A 13,367-nucleotide genomic window follows, 5' to 3' on the forward strand; every position below is an offset into this window, starting at 1 on the left:
AAGTATATGATTTGATAAGGGGTTTCAAGAATGTCCGAAGCCTTGACACGTAATATATGCAAAAGCTTTATTTAGGAACTTATGGGAACATTTTTGTTGTTGTAGCCCTTTAATTGCTGCATGGTAATGTGATGCTGTTTGAACCGTCACAAGAGGTATTTAGATTAGGAGCTAGTGAAAAACCAGAAATGTCAGCCTGAGTGATTTGATATTAAATTGAATATCAATTGACTGTTAATCCAGTGATAATTTGTAATACTGAAGTACATAAAATATAATATTCTATAGTATTGCTAAACTTTCCTTGTGTTTCATAAAAGTGCCCATAGGTTTTGAAAAATGCCAGTATAGGTAACTTATATTCACCTTGCTCTATTTCTCTTCAGAAAAATGCGAAGAGCAATTAGTAGCGGGATTGCCACACTCTTCCTTCAGCAGTTCTTCAAGTATGTCTACTATCTACGCTCCAGGGTATGCAAAGCTAAATAAGAGAGGAGGTAAGGCAGAGTTTTAATTTATTCACTTGAAACCCTGTATATTTGCATGCATAGTTAATGTAATCAATGTTTATTCCAGGAACGTGGGTGTTCGACTTTTAGCCACATTTTCATCTTTTGCCATTGTCTGAGTTATTCTAGTGAGTATTTCTACTACTGTGAATCTTTACGGGGCACTATTTACTGTTTTAAATTATACTGAATGGGGTTGTACGAACCTACTTTTTATTGGTGGCATTTATCTGAAAGTTGCCTGTGATATCATAGAATGTTCAATGAGAGGATGTTGTGTTACTCGGATCTTCGGCTGCGGTTGGGGATACTTAGGAGGCGTAAATCACTACAGCCCTGTAGGCAGCAGACAGGGAAGAACGTGAAGAACGAGTGAGGACTGTGAGTGAGCCCTCAGGTCTTGGTTGAAATACATAAGAATGTTTGCATTCTTATGTTTGGCTAAAAGAAGAAAAAACATGTTTTTGATCAAGTTAGTAGGATCGAAGGTGAAGCTAAAGGATGGATATGTGTGAATATCTTGTTCTGCTCCAGAGAACACTTACTAATGAAATCTTATCAATTAGAAGATTTTAAACATTTTATAGACTGTAATTCTATTTTATTTATAATTGTTTTAATTAACTGAATGATAAACTTTTTGATTTGACTTCAGCCCCGGGGAAACTGAATCACAAGACATGTCCCGAGTATTATCTACATCTAAATTGTAGCGTTTAACCCCTTCACTGCCAGGCCTTTTCCCCCTCCTGTGCCGAGCTTTTTTTGGGCTATTTGGAGCAGTTCGCGCTTAGGCCCTCATAACTTTTTGTTCACATAAGCTACCCATGCCAAATTTGCGTCCTTTTTTTCCAACATCCTGGGGATTCTAGAGGTACCCAGACTTTGTGGGTTCCCCAGAAGGAGGGCAAGAAATTAGCCAAAATACAGTGAAAATTTCGTTTTTTTCAAAATAATCGGAAAAAGGGGCTGCAGAAGAAGGCTTGTGGTTTTTTCCCTGAAAAGGGCATCAACAAAGGGTTTGCGGTGCTAAAATCACCAGCTTCCCAGCTTTCAGGAACAGGCAGACTTGAATCAGAAAACCCAATTTTTCAACACAATTTTGGCATTTTACTGGGACATACCCCATTTTTACAATTTTTTTGTGCTTTCAGCCTCCTTCCAGTCAGTGACAGAAATGGGCATGAAACCAATGCTGGATCCCAAAAACCGCAACATTTCTGAAAAGTAGAACAAATTCTGAATTCAGCAAGGGGTAATTTGTGTAGATCCTACAAGGGTTTCCTACAGAAAATAACAACTGAAAAAGAAAAATATTGAAATTGAGGTGAAAAATAAATACATTTTTCTCTACGTTTTACTCTGTAACTTTTTCCTGCAATGTCAGATTTTCAAAAGCAATATACCGTTACGTCTGTTGGACTCTTCTGGTTGCGGGGATATATAGGGCTTGTAGGTTCATCAAGAACTCTTGGTACCCAGAGGCAATAAATGACCTGCACCCTGCAGTGGGTTTTCATTCTATACCTTATATACAGCAAATAATATGCTGAAATATAAAGAGTAAAAAATAGCTATAAAGAAAACCTTTGTATTTCCAAAATGGGCACAAGATAAGGTATTGAGAAGCAGTGGTTATTTGCACATCTCTGAATTCCGGGGTGCCCATACTAGCATGTGAATTACAGGGCATTTCTCAAATAGACGTCTTTTTTACACACTGTCTTACATTTGGAAGGGAAAAAGGTAGAGAAAGACAAGGGGCAATAACACTTGTTTTGCTATTCTATGTTCCCCCAAGTCTCCCGATAAAAATGATACCTCACTTGTGTGGGTAGACCTAGCGCCCGGACAGGATATGCCCCAAAACACAACGTGGACACATCACAGAAAACAGAGCTGTTTTTTGTAAAGTGCCTACCTGTAGATTTTGGCCTCTAGCTCAGCCGGCACCTAGGGAAACCTACCAAACCTGTGCATTTTTGAAAACTAGAGACCTAGGGGAATCCAAGATGGGGTGACTTGTGGGGCTCTGGCCAGGTTCTGTTACCCAGAATCCTTTGCAAACCTCAAAATTTGGCTAAAAAAATACATTTTCCTCACATTTTGGTGACAGAAAGTTCTGGAATATGAGAGGAGCCACAAATTTCCTTCCACCCAGCGTTCCCCCAAGTCTCCCGATAAAAATGATACCTCACTTGTGTGGGTAGGCCTAGGGGCCGCGACAGGAAACACCCCAAAACACAACGTGGACACATCCCATTTTTTGAAAGAAAACAGAGCTGTTTTTTGCAAATACCTACCTGCAGATTTTGGCCTCTAGCTCAGCCGGCACCTAAGGAAACCTACCAAACCTGTGCATTTTTTAAAACTAGAGACCTAGGGGAATCCAAGATGGGGTGACTTGTGGGGCTCTGACCAGTTTCTGTTACCCAGAATCCTTTGCAAACCTCAAAATTTGGCTAAAAAACATATTTTCCTCACATTTCGGTGACAGAAAGTTCTGGAATCTGAGAGGAGCCACAAATTTCCTTCCACACAGCGTTTCCCCAAGTCTTCCGATAAAAATGGTACCTAACTTGTGTGGGTAGGCCTAGCGCCTGCGACAGGATATGCCCCAAAACACAACGTGGACACATCACAGAAAACAGAGCTGTTTTTTGCAAAGTGCCTACCTGTAGATTTTGGCCTCTAGCTCAGCCGGCACTTAGGGAAACCTACAAAACCTGTGCATTTTTGAAAACTAGAGACCTAGGGGAATCCAAGATGGGGTGACCTGTGGGGCTCTGACCAGGTTCTGTTACCCAGAATCCTTTGCAAACCTCACAATTTGGCTAAAAAAACACATTTTCCTCACATTTCGGTGACAGAAAGTTCTGGAATCTGAGAGGAGCCACAAATTTCCTTCCATCCAGCGTTCCCCCAAGTCTCCTGATAAAAATGATACCTCACTTGTGTGGGTAGGCCTAGCGCCCGCGACAGGAAATGGCCCAAAACACAACGTGGACACATCACATTTTTTCATAGAAAACAGTGCCTACCTGTGGATTTTGGCCTCTAGCTCAGTCGGCCCTAGGGGGGCAGAAATGGCCTAAAATAAATTTGTCCCCCAGCCCCCCAACCCCTCCTCCACCTTCCCCCCCCCCACCTCGGAGCGGCCCTTGCCTATGGGGTCGCTGCCCCTGCGTGACATTGGCGCCAAAAAATAAATCCCCGGTGCCTAGTGGTTTCAGATTGACCTAAAATCGGCCAATCAGCCCCCAAGGGGGGCAGAAATGGTCTACAATACAATTTGCCCTGGCACCTAGAGGTTTCTTCCCCCCCTGGGGGCAGATCGGCCTAATACCAATAGGCAGAAATGGCCTGAAATAACCCCCACCCCCCCCCGGGGAGTGACCCTTGCCTACAAGGTCGCTCCCCTTGCGTGACGGCGCAAAAAAAAGATCCCTGGTGCCTAGTGGTTTCTGCCCCCCTTGGGGGCAGATTGACCTACATTCGGCCAATCTGCCCCCAAGGGGGGCAGAAATGCTCTAAATACAATTTTCCCCCCAGGGGAGCGACCCTTGCCTAATGGGTCGCACCCCATCTCTAAAAAAAAAATTAAAAAAAATTTGCCCTCGGGGCAGATCGGCCTAATACCAATAGGCCGATCTGCCCCCAGGGGGGGCAGAAATGGCCTGAAATAAATTTGCCCCCCCGGGGAGCGACCCTTGCCTACAAGGTCGCTCCCCTTGGGTGACGGCGCAAAAAAAAGATCCCTGGTGCCTAGTGGTTTCTGCCCCCCTTGGGGGCAGATTGACCTAAAATCGGCCGATATGCCCCCAAAGCAGGCAGAAATGGCCTAAATACAATTTGCCCCTCCAGGGGAGTGACCCTTGCCTAAGGGGACGCTCCCCATCTGTAAAACACAACAACAACAAAAATCCCTGGTGCCTAGTGGTTTCTGCCCCCCATGGGGGCAGATCGGCCTAATAAAAATAGGCTGATCTGCCCCCATGGGGGGCAGAAATGCCCTAAAATAAATTTGCCCCCCAGGGGAACGACCCTTGCCTAAGGGGTCGCTCCCCTTACGTGAAAAACAAACTAACAAAAAAAACTCCCTGGTGTCTAGTGGTTTCTGCCCCCCTTGGGGGCAGATTGGCCTCCTAAAAACAGACCAATCTGCCCCCAAGGGGGGCAGAAATGGCCTAAATTTAATTTGCCCCCGAGGGGAGCGACCCTTGCCTAAGGGTTCGCTCCCCACCTAAAAAAAAAAACACTAAACAAAAAAACAAAAAAAAAAATATATATATCCCTGGTGCCTAGAGGTTTCTGCCCCCCCCCTGGGGGCAGATCGGCGTAATAATAGGCCGATCTGCCCCCAGGGGGGGCAGAAAAGGCCTTAAAAAAAATGCCCCCCCCTGGGAGCGACCCTTGCCCAAGGGGTCGCTCCCTTATGTCACTTTCATTGATTAAAAAAAGACATCCCTGGTGTCTAGTGGGCGTTTTGACAGCCGGATTGCTTTACAATCCAGCTGCCAAAACGCAGAGAGAGACTTCAAAGGGAAGGAAATACATTTCCTTCCCTTTGAAGCCTCTCTGCCTCCTCCCCGTGATCGGAAGAGAAATGGGAGGAGGCCCTGTGACAAACAGCGCGCGCTCGCGCGCTGACGTCACAGGGGGGGTGGAAGGGGAAGGGCTTCCCCTTCCATCCCTGACTTTGGGGGTGAAGGAACCCCACAGAGGGAGCGCTAGTGCTCCCTCTGGGCTGGGTGCCCGGGACGTAATGGTTACGTCCTGGGCACAGCAGCACTGTGCCGCAGGACGTAACCATTACGTCCTCGGCACAGTAGGGGTTAAGCCGATTGCTTACTTCAGTTGAGAACAGAAAAGCTTCACACAATATGCGCTGCATTTATTTCCTGCCGACCTGATTTACAGTGTATAGACGTCCCTGCACTGCCTCTGAAATCACTGGGACATCAATATGCCACATGTTTTACTTGCTTGTTTTAAAAGTCCAAAAAGAACTGAAGACAAAACTAGAAATTGTTTAAGGACTTAGGGCTAGACTTACAAGTCTCTATCCTTACCGGAGGGTCACATTTGGTGGCACTAACCACTGCTCCATATTAACAAGCCGATGTAACCTCACTTTTTATGGCGTTACGCCTCCTTGTAAATATGGGCCCCTCTAACTGTGTCAGAGGGGTGTGCAATTGATGCTGCAGTTGGCATTCCATGGCAACACCCATTGCTTTTGATGCTGCCCCAGATTTACGAGAAATCGTAAATCTGTGGCAGCACCAAAAAATTAACACCAGGGGTGGCGTTAGCATGGCAAAACGAGGAGGAATGCTTTTATTCCTCCTCGTTTTTTGCTTTTTCTATGTGTGCTGCATTCTTCAGCACACATGGAAGTAGCAAAATGCCGTGGATGATTGTTTATGTGAGAAAGGCATCCATTCCTGTACATGAACAATCACTCCCCTCAACACAGACAGCCTTGCACTATGGCGCAAGGATGCCTGCGTTGGCACAGGCGGCTTAATTTAGCGCTGGCGAAGGGGGACACTCGTAACAAAACTGGCACAACGTGGCGCTGCTGATTTTGGCACAGCACCGTGCTGCACCAGTTTCTTGTAAATCTAGCCCGTAGAAGTATTTAACTTTGAGAAAAGCACTAACGGTTTAAAGTGAATGGCTTAGATTCAAATTGTGTGTTACCTCTAGAGGTGTTGAAGTAAATGAAAAAGACCCAGCATTTTTAACGTAAATTTGACAAATAAAGTCTGCATTTCAACTGATTTTAAAAGTTTTAATGGGCAATATATTGTCTGGTACTCAAGTTGATTCTTTCATCATACCACTTGTTATTCTTCAGTAAAACAATTGTTTTGGGGTTAGCTTATACCAATCCAGTATAAATGACGGAAGCATTGGGAGGACATGAATTTAAGCTTTCACAAGTTGTTGCACATACATAGGATCACTGGAATTGAAAGATTTCTTAAGTCCCCAACAGAAATATCCACCCATCTCCAAGGAGAATGTGCTTGCAAGGCTCTCTTCTCTGTACATTGCTGCCTTACAGTCCAGTGTTACGAGATTTAGCAAATATGGCTCTCAAATAACTGTATTGTTACATGCATTTTTAACAATTCACCAATATAATGTTCATTCTGGACAGGATTTGTATTTCTGAAAAAGCCCTTAACCACTCGCTGGTGGGTGAGAATCGAGAGAATCTGCCAGTATGTCAATCAATTCCCTGTTATCATCAAACAAAAACCTAGAGCTTACATGTAACAAGATGAATAGTAATGGTACCATTAAAAGGGTGAACCTTGTTATATACTTCACTTTTGTGTGTATTGCCTTGCTTCAACCCTATTGTTACTTTTTAGATACTATCACTACGATCACTCAACGCTATCATGTTTCACCCGAATGCCAGTTTTTTGTATAGATAGATGGATAATTGATTGTCAGGGAGGTACCAATAAAGAACAAGAGACAAAGAAGTAATGTTCTCTATATCAACTCCTATAAACACCTTTACTGTCCGCTGCTGAAAAGAAAACAATGATAGCACATGAAAATATTTGCCCCACTTCTTCCTTAGCCTTTCTTTTTTTTAATACTGTTAGAAATTGTGTCTCATGCAGACAGCGGCCTCCATCGGGGATTGATAACTGGACTCCATAAGCACGGGTGCGAGGAAAACAGAGCTCTGATGAGGGTTCTGATAGTTCCACAAAGATCAATGCCCAGCGCTAGCAAGAAATGCCTCCCTCTGCCCCTTGCGGTCTCACACCCCTCAATTCACCGGCTTGCATGGCGTGGCTACACCTGCTCACAGTACCTGGTTCTCTCTGGCTACGGGATGCTGATCTCTGGAACCCCAGAGGTTTCCCCAGAGAGGAGGGGTTGCAGAATCAGCTATGCTGATTGATCCCCGACAGCAGAGTTGACACAAGTGGTGATCCGTGCTGCGAGGGGTTTCCCTCTGTGCTGGGGCACTTCCTAGGTAGATGAAACTGTGATTTCAGGCGGCGCACAGCGCAGAGTTGAAGTGCATGCCTGGGTGCAGCGTCAGCTAGGAGGGAAGACATGGGGTCCTTCGGGGCTCTTGAAAGAGGGAGCGCTAAGTCAGCAGCATTCAATTACTGCTCTGGGTCAGGGTGCGCCTGTTGGACTCATGAGTGGCAGAGTCCCAAGACAGCGGCATGAAGAGTACATTTTTGCTGTCCCTGAGATTTTCCAAAGAACAGGGGGTAAGCTAACAAGCCTTGGAGAATCTTTAGTTTCAAGGATGTAGAGACAGGTCCAGTCCTTCTCACACCAGGCAAGAGGTAGAAAGCTGAAGGCCAACACAGCAAAGTAGCAAAGTGGGAGCAGCTCATGCCGCACAGCACACAGCAAACAGTAGACAAACACAGCAATGCATTTGCAGAGGGGCAGTCCCTTCTGTCACCAAAGCAGTCCTTCTTCCAGGCATAATGTCCTTGATTCGAGTAGAGTTCTGATTGGTGGGGTTTGGGGCCCATTACTTTTATCCAACTGTGCCTTTGAAGTGGGGAAGACTTCAAAGAGGCCTTTGAAGACCACAAAGTCACTGCCTTTCCTACCCTAGCTCCAGACACTCTATGGGGGTGGTATGTAGCCCTTCGTGTGAGGAGAGGCACAGGTGTAAGATCCAGCTTCCCCCATCCATCTAACCCAGGAAGACTGATCATCTTGGTGATGGGCATATGTTATAAAAAGGAAGATTTGTGCCTGGCAAGTTGGTGCACTTGCCAGATCGAAGTGGAAGTTTAAAACTGCATACGCAGGCTTTGCAGTGGCAGACCTGAGACATGTTTGGAAGGCTACTGTATTAGGTGGCACAAACAGTGCTGCAGGCCCACTAGTAGCATTTAATTTACAGGCCTTGGGCACATATAATGCACTTTACTGGGGACGTTCTAGTAAATTAAATATGCCGACTGTGGAGAAGCCAGTGTTACCATGTTTGAGTTCAGAGCACCTGCACTTTAGCACTGGTAAGCACTGGTGAAAACTGGTAAAGTGCCCATGTTAGAAAAGGGGTCTTTGGTTGGCAGTCAGGTTGCCCCCTGTCCAAGCAAGGACCCTCACTCTAGTCAGGGTAAATCACGCACAATCCAAATTCTACTGTGCCCACCCTCTGGTAGCTTGGCTTTGAGCAGTCAGGCTTAACTTAAAAGGCAATGTGTAAAGTATTTGTGCATTAAATCATGCAATAACACAGTAGAACACCACAAAAATACATCACATTGTTTAGAAAAATATATAATATTTATATGGTAAGATGCAGGTGAAAACGATTAAGATGCCATAAGTATAATTTGAAATATCACTGAAATTTTTTTATATAAAGTGTCTTTAGTCTCTTAAAAGCAACAAATGTCTCTTTCAAGCACAAAGTACCTGGTTTGCGTGTAAAATCTCCGCAAGGAACCGCAGAGGAGGAGAGACGTGGAAAACAGGGCAGTGTGCATTGATTTCTCAGGCTGCACACAGCAATGTGTTCTTTGTTTTTCACGCAGGGAAGGCTGTGCGTCAATTTCCAGAGCTTGGACTTGGATCCTCTTCGGGTTGCGGGGTTTTCAAATGCCCTGGGGATGATGTGTTGAAATCCAGCGCTGGCAGGACGTAGTCACAGGGTCTGTGTCGATCCAGTAGGCACTGCGTGGAAAATTATACTGCACGGCAGGCATGGCGTCGATTCTTCTCAGGAAGTCAGGCTGCGTCGTTCTGGCTCATCTGAGCGTCGATCCAGTGGGCCGTGCATCAAATTTCTGGTAGCTAAGCTGGTGCTGTATCGATCTTCTCCTTGCAATGTTGGGCTGAGTCATTCTGGTTCGGCGTGTAGTGATTTTCTCACCGCAGTGCAGGCTGTGCATCGTTTCTGGCGGGTGGTGCGTCAATTTTCGCTGCACCGGAATTTCTTCTTGCAGGAATGAAGTCTTTTTGGTTCTCAGACTTCAGGGAACAGGAGGCAAGCTCTATCCAAGCCCTTGGAGAGCACTTCTCAGCCAGCACAACCAGAGAGCAGCAAGGCAGCAGTCCTTCTCAGAAAGCAGTCAGGTGAGTCCTTTGGGCAGCCAGGCAGTTCTTCTTGGCAGGTTGCAGATTCTGGTTCAGGTTCTCTTCTCCAGGAAGGTTCTGAGTTGGTAGGGGCAGAGGCCCTGTTTCAATACCCAAATGTGCCTTTAAAGTGGGGAAGACTTCAAAGAGTGCCTTAGAAGTGCACAAGGTCCCTTTCAGTTCCATACTGTCTACCAGGGTCTCAGTAGGGGGGTGTGACAGTCCTTTGTGTGAGGGCAGGCTACTGTCGTTTGACATGTAAGTGTCAGGCCCTCCACCCGATCAGCCCAGGAAGACTCATTCAATATGTCAGGATTCCTGACGGGAAGCGCGGACCCGGGTAGGTTAGTCGCCGCCTGGAGAGCCATCACACAATAAACTGTGAACCAGATGACTGGTCCGTGTTGTCCCACGTAGCACGTTCCTTAAACAGGGATGGGCGACTGATAGGAATAGTTTTTCCTCAACCTATTATTGTAAGTGACTGGATACTTTTGTATTGACAATTACAGCGTTCAATAATCCATAGTATTTAAGATTTGGAGATACATTTTGCAAATTGGTCCTGAAGAAGCGTCACCGGACCCGGCTGGGCCACCAGCGACGCGAAACATGTTGACCCTGATGAGGGACGGCTAGGTAATTCCCTGCCTCCTCTCTCTTTTTTCTTCCTATTTTTATCACAGAGTGATTGACCATTGTCTCTGTTTCACTCTGATTATTTTTAATCTTGGCCTCTGACTTCAAGATAGACTATTAAACAGATCACTCATTCTGATTTCAGTGAGTCAATTTAATTGCTATCTACCTCTCTTTTTTGATCTCCATACCTCTCACTCTTATATAGGGTAGTGGCATCATCTATTAAGATCTCCGGCAAAGAGCCCCCCCGTTTGGGGTGGTGCCCGTCAGACATTGCAGTGCCAGTCTGACGAGGAGCAACTCCGATGATGAAGCATGACACCCTCCAGGGTGTGTGAGGTTTCTGCTCCTAAAGATTAGGACTCCCTACCTAGTATCCTTTCCTTCTCCAACTGGAACAGTGTATTATTTGTATTTATATGACTGTTGGGAGGCTATACACTGGACCAACAACCCTCCCTATCCCCCTATTTATTGACCCCATGGGAACAGTCCAGCCCGAACTGCCAGGCCGAGTCCTCCCTGAACTGGAAATAAGCATCCTGGGACCGGTTTCAGGGTATCACCCTTCATCAGCCAGGCTAGCTTGAATCCAGTGGCACAGTGAGCAAGGGACACACGTCTGGGCATACCCTTCCCACTTAGGGCAACTTTAGCAACACAAAAGGATGATGGACTGAGTGCTGAACAATGAAAACACTCACCCCCAGTCACAGATCTGGGTTTAATCCATAGTTCAAGACTGATTTGCATATGGTTGGGTCCAAACTGGAATGGCATGGTGGGCAAAAAAACGGATAGATTAAACACAGATCTGTGACTGGGGGTGAATGTTTGATTTGGTCTACATTCCGTCCATCAACTGTTCTTTTTGCATTTACGGGTTACCTAGGGCCTGCTTTAGGGGTGACTTATATGTAGAGAAAAGGGAGATTTAGGCTTGGCAAGTACTTTTAAATGCCAAGTCGAATTGGCAGTGAAACTGCACACACAGGCCTTGCAATGGCAGGCCTGAGACATGTTAAAGGGGCTACTTAAGTGGGTGGCACAAGCAGTGCTGCAGGCCCACTAGTAGCATTTAATCTACATGCCCTGGGCACATATAGTGCACTTTATTAGGGACTTATAAGTAAATTAAATAAGCCAATTGGGTATGATCCAATGTCATCGTGTTTAAGGGAGAGAGTATGTGCACTTAAGCACTGGTTAGCAGTGATAAAGTGCGCACAGTCCTAAAACCACCAAAAGCAGTGTCCAAAAAGTGGAGGGAGGCAGGCAAAAAGTTAGCGGTGACCACGCTAAGGCTGTCAGGTCTAACAGCCCAGAATACTGAAGCCAGCAAAAATGAAGTCAGAAAAACAGGAGGTCAGAGTGCAAAAAGTTAGGGGAAACCACACCAAGGAAGCCCAGTCTAATAGAGATGCACAAAACGTAGAGGGTCATTATGAGTTTGGCGGTCTTTTGAGAAGACCACCACAGTGGCGGCTGCAAAAAGACCATCATGTTGTCGGTAATCCGACCACTGTATTAAGAGTTACACAGTGAAGTCCGCCCAAAAAAAAGGCAATTTTCTGAAACCTCCATGACACTGGATTATGGAAAAGAGAAAATTCCCCCTTAGCACCATCAGCCTGACAAAAATCCTCCCATTAGATTACGATCCACAAATTATGACAGTGGTTATTCCATGGCGGAAAACCATTGGCGGTGCGACCCGAAGCAGTCTCAACTCACATCACACTGAACACAACACCACATCGGATAGTTTGAATACCCCACACCTGACACAGATCCACACATATGTGTTTTACACATAGATGTTATGTTACTGTTGTGTATGGTGAAATGTATGTGTATGTAAAGAATGTGATGACCCTTGTCAGCATCGGCAAGGGAAGGAGACCGGGCACAGCCGAGTGGGGAATCTGCTGGCCATGGGACCCAGAGTGCTGATACCATCGACACCGAGGGACCCAGTGGCCCGGAGGGCGAGAGGAGTGCCACAGGAGAGACAGGATCCACGTCTTCATCCTCAGAATCCTCCTCCAGTGGACACTCCCCAGTGATGGCAGACCCATCTGAGACCACCCAACACCATCTAAGTCCGCCACCCCCCTTAATACCACCACCCACCCTACAGCTCCCCACTCAGTTGGCCATGCCTGCTCACCGAAGAGGGTAGATGTCTCCTTTGCCATAGGCACCTCTGCCCCTGCCAGCCCTGCTGCCCTCAGTGAGGATGCTATGACCTCCTGAGGTCTATCTCTATGGGTCAGTCGACCATTGAGAGTGCCATCCAGGGACTAACAACTCCGATCCAACAGAGTAATGCATTCCTGAAGAGCTTTCATGGTACACTAGCTGGCCTACAGCCCTCCCACCCTGCCTGCAAGTACCCTTGTCCCTCCCCCTGCAAAGAAGTCTACCTCTCCTAAGAAAACCCAAACCACCCCTAAATCTAAAATGAAGCCAAGCCCTCCCTCCTAAAACAGATCCCAAAGGCCCCTCTCCAAATACCTACACCCAAGCACCACCTCTGCCCCCTTCATAAGGCCTGAGGGGGCTGCCTGCCCCATAGATGCCCCTCCCTGGGGAGGTTACATGGCAGTCTGGAGTCAGGTTTGGGGCACACATATGTGTACTGTGTGCATTGCCACTGTTATTTATGAACTGGCCTATGGCTTTTGTTTTTCCAAATTATTGGATTAAAAAACATTGCCAACATGGTGTTGGTTTCCTGCTTAAATCTTTGTCATGCATTTCTTTCCCTAGTATGGAGGTGTTCCTGGCTGACATTAGTTGTCTGCGTGTGTGTGTGTGCTGCCTGGGCTATCTGTGTTGTTTAGCCAGTATGTGAGGTTTTGTGCAGTGCTTTTGTCTGAAAGTGGTAAGGTATGTGTTATGTGATGGACAATTGTGTGTTAAAGATATTTTTGTAGTGTTGGGATTGAGTGTTGTTTGTGTTGAGATATGTTTGCTGGTGTGTTGTGTGGCTTTGTGTGCTTTAAGTGTGTGTGTGTGTCAGTGCATGTTTTGTGCATGGTATGTTAGATACGATGTTCTGTGTAAGTCGATTGGTAAGTAGTATGGTTGTGTATTTGTGTGTATTTTTTTTACTCTTGGTGT

The 13,367-nt window shown here is 46.1% G+C and overlaps 1 protein-coding gene across 2 annotated transcripts in view; it reads left to right on the forward strand.

Annotated features, from left to right (window-relative positions):
* The window catches only part of CNTNAP2 (contactin associated protein 2), a 2,759,350-nt gene that overhangs the window by 630,544 nt on the left and 2,115,439 nt on the right, over positions 1 to 13,367 (forward strand). For both annotated transcript variants that reach the window (XM_069211508.1, XM_069211509.1), the window contains exon 2: positions 387 to 497. In XM_069211508.1, the coding sequence (XP_069067609.1) occupies positions 387 to 497 (111 nt within the window). The remainder of the gene's footprint in view (positions 1 to 386; positions 498 to 13,367) is intronic.

This window comes from Pleurodeles waltl, chromosome 10 (assembly GCF_031143425.1).
Source record: "Pleurodeles waltl isolate 20211129_DDA chromosome 10, aPleWal1.hap1.20221129, whole genome shotgun sequence".
NCBI classification, from domain to species: Eukaryota; Metazoa; Chordata; class Amphibia; order Caudata; family Salamandridae; genus Pleurodeles; species Pleurodeles waltl.